The 5,895-nt window shown below is 47.5% G+C and overlaps 1 protein-coding gene across 1 annotated transcript in view; it reads left to right on the forward strand.

Moving 5' to 3' along the window:
* Nucleotides 1-5,895, forward strand: part of NEK6 (NIMA-related kinase 6) — a gene marked incomplete at its 5' end in the record, with an annotated part of 27,192 nt that overhangs the window by 12,382 nt on the left and 8,915 nt on the right. The window contains one exon of the mRNA XM_010145866.1: nucleotides 4,526-4,620. Within this exon, the coding sequence (XP_010144168.1) occupies nucleotides 4,526-4,620 (95 nt within the window). The remainder of the gene's footprint in view (nucleotides 1-4,525; nucleotides 4,621-5,895) is intronic.

Consider the following 5,895-nt stretch of genomic DNA (forward strand, 5'->3'; position numbering starts at 1 on the left):
CTTCCCCCTTTGAGGCCCGCGTTGTGCTCTGATAGCTCTTGGTTTGAAACTGGGAATACTCTGTAAAGATACAATAAAGGTCAGAATTTGTTAGGTTCTTTCATATTCAGAACTTTGTTCCCTGCTGTGAGAAAGGAAGGTGATAGATTCCGAAGCACCGTTCAGCTCAGTGTTAAAGATTAGCTGGAAGGTGCTGGTGAAGGTGGAATAAAAGCTTTCCTTATCACTTGTTCTTGTACATTCCAGCCAAATAAGGCTATGGAGTTTGATTAACTTCAAGAGATGCTTATTTTCACAGTATTTAAGAAACCCCAACATAACGAGCCTATTAAAATATTTGGAAATACTCTGCAGTGATTTCAGTCTGATGACAATCTGCCTAAAGGCGTGGGAGAGCCACTGCTGCAGAGGCTCCTCTGTGGTACATCAAATTCAGAGAATGAGACTCTGATCGAACCTCCTGAAAGTATAAGTCAGATTTCCTTTTGTTGCTGCATGTGAGCAGCTAAGGGTGAGTTTCAGAGGGAGCACCGATCCCTCGTGTTTGCAGAGGGAGCAGCTCTGTACAGAAGGTAACGATCCTGTGTGTGACCATACTAATGACCCAGCCACTACCACCCTCCCAATAACAAAACTCCTCTGATTTGAACTGAAAAGCATTTTCAGAAGGGGTGAGCGTGATCTCCCGTGTGGTGACAGACTTGCTGAGGTCAGAATTAATGTCGCTTTTCACCTGGGCGGCTCTGCGGCAGACGTGGGAGTTCAGCTCATGGTACCCGGGCACGGTAGCTGCTGCAGTTGCACAGGATGGGTGTTTAAATCAGGTGTATAGGAGAGGATCCCCCAGCACTGTTCTGGGCCATGGGGCTGGTGAGGCTGTACGCAGACATGGCTGGCGAGAGGAGGAGGAATTGCTGTTCTGGTGTCACTGAAGTGGGCTGTACTCAAGTGAAGTGGTTTGACTTTCAGGAATGGATGGGGCGGGGGGGGATGCTTACTCAGTCATAACCTCAATGGTTTTGCAACCTTTATTACTTTAAAGGCTTTACCACCTGGTGATTAACATCAAATCTGAACAGTATTTTGTATTTTCAGCAGGGCAAATGCCAAAGAAAGTTTCTGATTAATAGTCTCCGATAAGCCTGTTCTTGTCCACTTGGCTACTGTAACTCACTGGTGAGCCCTGACTGATTGCACTGGGAGCCTTGTACCGTTTTCTAGAAGATGCTCGTTACAGGAGATTCCCACGTAATGTTGGACAGGCCACAAAGAGAATCAGGCTTGTGAGTCTTTTATCATCCCAGTTACTTAAAAATGAATGCATCAGTTTTGAAACAGAGACCTGCCTGTCCGTCCATTTGCTAACAACCCTACGGTGACGATAGGTAAACGTGCAAGGTGGGCTCCCCTCGATGAGCTCAGGCGTGGACTGGTTCACAGGCCTCGTAACGTAACGGAACAGACTAGCGCGCAGAGAATCAAATATGGACTGTAACGCACTCATCCGTACTGCAAACCCTGTCATTGCGCTGTGATCAAAGGCCGCTTTAAGGCATTATCTGAAACGACAGTTCTACCCTACCAAGCAGTCCCCTGTGAACGTGGAAGGCAAGGCCAGAACTTTGGAGCCCACACGTTATTTGCTCTGAGCTTGTGCTGCGGTGACCCAGAATAACTGATGGCAAGAACGGCTAGAGCTGGAGGCCAGCCCTGGCACCAGCACTCTGAAGCAGAAAGACTCCAGGGAGCAAGAGTGAGAGTGATGAGCGCGTCCCCTCCTGCCAGCTGTGTGCTGCTGTGCACCCCTGTCCAGCTCCCGGACTCGCTGGTAGTGAGGGGCCGGCACTGCGGCTTCAGCAGCTCCCTCGGCTCTCCCGGCAGGTTGAGGAAAAGCAGCAGCACTGAGAAGCTGAAGGCAGGGAAGCGTCTTACGCACTGATGCTCAGTGGAGGCTTCCAGAACTGTCTTCAAGAACTTCAGTTAATGAATCACTGTTTCTTCTGCAGCTGCATATTTTTAAGCAGGAAAATGAATCGGTGCAATTCCAACCAAGTCAGCTCTTGTACAGAAATCTGGCAAATGTGTGGGAGTGACTTGGAGAGCTGGTGGTGTCCAGTGTGTGCCTCTTGCATGCACGTGGGAGAGATCCCTGGAAAGCCTTGTTGGGCTCTTTGAATGAGTCCTGTCTGCTCTTGGTCTTCTGTGAAGTTACTCTCTGTAGTCCCTTGGCAAATAACAGCAGAGCCCTGGTCTCGTCCATCCACAGAGGACTTTCCCTGGCAGTTAAAACCGGATCTGGGATGTCGGTTGGCGTGCTCCTGGGCTGGTCTTGGTATTACTGAGCATGGCAATACAATAATTGCCGTGTGTTGTATTTCCTGTGGTGTAGTTTGTGGAGAACTGGCAAAAATGGAATTTCTCATTAGGGTGCTCTTCATGTGGAAAGCCAAGTAATGACTTTCTTGAATGACCTGCAAGCACAGGCTGAGTTTATCACGCAGGGCAGCTGGCTGCTGAAAGTCCTGGGGGACCAAATCGCAGAGCCAGTCGGGGCAGCGGTCCCCTCTCGTGGCTACTTGTTCTGTTTTGGTAAGCAGGGTTTTCTGTACGTATTCCTGTGATGTCTGATGTTTCACACCGATGCCACAGCATTAATTTTACGCTACATGCTACGCTTCTGAATAGCTCTCAGTAAAAATCATTGAGGTTCAGTAGACTTAAGGTTTGGGCGTATAAATGTGTGGCAGAAATGTAAACTGAAGGTTGAAGGGGTCTGGTGTGGGGGAGTGTTGTGCTGGTTTGAGGTGAGCTGTCTAGTTTTCACCCCGGAGAAGGAAAATGCCTTGTGAGTTTAAGGTGGAGTAGCTGGTGCATCGTGAAAACGGTCTGTCCTGCGAAAACCTACCGAAGGGGGCATGCTTTGGGGTGAGCTGGGTAAGTGCATGGTAACAATTTCAAACCAATGCTCTCTGCTTTGACTAAATAACGTAAGACAAGGTGTCTGTATTTCTCTGGCTTGCAGCTGCTGTTGGGATGCTGATGTGCCGAGAACCAGTATTGTCTGACTCCTCAGGTGCTGCCCCACCTCTTGGTGTTCCTCTCTTGGAACAGCTTGGCTTGGTTTAAGTACGTGCTGTGAATTCCTTGGCGCTGTAAGCATCTTTATGTCCAGTGAGGACAGGCCTCATACCAGAGGGCTCCCGGCCTGTGTTCAGGCTCTCTGCATGGCAGAGGAACGCAGTTAAGATGTGGACTCACACAGGTACTAAGTACGGCACGGTCTGAGCTGGAGGGACCCCGAAGTGATGTTGCTCAGATGCTGCACTGACGGCAGCAGTTCTGTGCTGGATCATCTGTGCGCTCGGGGGGTGAATTTTGCCTTTGGGAAAGCTGTTGCTCTCTGCCCCAGAGCTCATTTGTTTTCTGCGGTGTGTGAACCTCTCCTTAGGAACCTTGTGGGAAGGCGGTGGCTGTTCTTCCCCCTCCACCTCTAACGCCATCCTTCATCTGCTTATTAGTCTTCTAGCTGTCTGCAGCCAGCATTTCAAATGGCGAAATGGTAAACTGAATGTTACAGGCAAATTAAACATTTGCCATCTTGTGAGGAAAGGTCTTTAATTAGGGGAAGGATACACTCGAATGCCAAAAGCAAGAAAAAAATTGACAGGGGACGGGCAAGCAAGGGGAAGCAGGAGAAAAGAGAGCATGTAAAGTCCTTGGATGTTTTAATAAATGATGTATCTGAGGATTATTTGATGTAGTTGAGGCTGCCAGGATGTCTTGTATTTTCAGTACCACAACTGAAACTTATTTAGGATTTAAAAAAGAACCTTTTTGAGGTAAGGAATTTATTAATAATTTCCTGTAACTTCTGTCCAAAATGCTGGAGTAAATTTCTTTTGATAAAATACAGACTTGTGGAAGTACATAGAAATCCTACAGCTTCTGACGTGTCTGCAAGTTGGAGCAGTGTTTCAAAGTTCAGGGTGATTATCTTGGTTCTTTCAGAAAGTTTTTGAATACCTGTCTGGTGCTGGGCTTGTTACTTCCATTTCTGTGTGCAGTAAATGACTCCTGAACTCTTGGAAAGGTTCACCCTGTCATATGGGTGCCGGTGTGGCACGTGTCACACGAATGTGCAGTCCTGTGCTGTCACAGGAGTCTTGTAGCAGAGCATGTTCTCCACATCTGACCCGCGGTTTGTGCTGTGGAGTGAGCCGAAGGCGGGTCATCCTTTACCATTGCTCTGTCCAGCCCAGACACTCTGAAGGTGCTTGAGGACTGGAAGGGGAAGAAAACTTTCCTCGAGTTTCAAAAGCCCAGAAGATGTTTTTGGTCTCCCCTAGCTCTGTGTGCGATCATGTATTTGGTTCTGTGCCTTGGAAACCACCATTTGTCTCCGTGTTTCTGTGCCTGTCTCTTCCAATTAGCTAAACCTCATCCTTTAACCAAGTCAAGCTTCTGAATAATGTAGGTTGTACAGTGAATTTTTAAGACATAACTCTTTGTTTGTTTGTTTTTGCAGTGGGAACTCCATACTATATGTCCCCAGAAAGAATACATGAAAACGGCTATAACTTTAAATCCGATATCTGGTCTCTGGGCTGTTTATTGTATGAGGCAAGTATCTGCTAACTTTTTTTTCCCCAAATTTGTCTTAACCACACAATATGGTGCAGGAATTGGGTAAGTCAGACTTACTTCAGCTTAATTGCTGAGAAGCCTTCTGAGAAAGTAACTCTTCTTGTGCTCGTCACGTGCTTTTGGAGCGTGCACAGCAGAGGGCTTGTGCCCCTCTGCAGCACACTCGTCCTGTGTTCGTCTAGCGGGTCCCCGGAGATGCTGAGGCTACAGGCGCGAACACCCAGCTGGGCACGCGTGTTCCTCGGGCTGAGAGCAGAGCTGGTGCCAGGCAGCAGAGTCGGAGCTTCTCCTGAACACTGCATTTGTTTTCGAAATAGCAACGTGTGAATGTAAGCTACTGGTTTGTTAAACTGAATTCTGACCAATGGGAATAGTTTGAATTTGGGAGCTTTCAGTAAAGACAAGTAGTGGGTTTACGTAACGGGAAATCGGTTTCTCTAACTTAGACAGTAGCTGGAATTTTTTCTAATGGTATGTTGTCTTCTAGCCAAATGCTGAGGAACGAAGCAGACATGCTGTGTATGAAGGGCACAGCCTGCAGCTTTTTCTTAAAAGCTGTTGCCTATATATTGAAAAGAAGTGCTCTGGTTTTATAACAGTACTTGGAGTTTTGTGATTTCGTTTTGAGCGGGGATCAAAGGGTGTTGAACAGCCTTGTACCCATTTATAATCTAATCTAAACTCTTGGTTTAGATGTCGGTATCTCTGAATCCAAGTGGAAGTCCAAGTCCACATTTAGAAATCTTTTATCCCAGCCCAGAGAATTAAAAATCCCTGGGATATTTAGTAATATTGCTCACATCCTCTTTGGATCATAAATTACGTGAACTGGTGACATTTTGCATCTCGCTACAACTTCTCGTAACCACTTGGAATTAGAGAATAAACAGAAGTGTGGTTTATGTTGTGAGCCCATCAGATGTGCGCGGCTCTAGTTCAGCCAGTGGATTAAACACAACTTCCAGGACAAGACGGTATAGAAGTAAATTTTCCCATAACATAGCTCTTCCCAGCAGGAGTTCGGTGCAGGTCGCTGTCGGGGACGCTGGGAAGGACACTCGTCTAACACCACTAAGTGCTTGTTGAGCGAGGGGACCCGCTGCTGTCGGTGTGTTAGCGAGCCCCAGTTGCACGGTTCGATGGGTGTTGATTTCCTGGTGACAGAGTGTGAACATGCCGTGTGGTGTGCGCATCTTCGGGGAGGGGGATCGGTGCTGGGACCTCGGCAAAATGAACAGGTAAAATCCTGCT

Source organism: Buceros rhinoceros, unplaced genomic scaffold (assembly GCF_000710305.1).
Source record: "Buceros rhinoceros silvestris isolate BGI_N320 unplaced genomic scaffold, ASM71030v1 scaffold18021, whole genome shotgun sequence".
NCBI lineage: Eukaryota > Metazoa > Chordata > Aves > Bucerotiformes > Bucerotidae > Buceros > Buceros rhinoceros.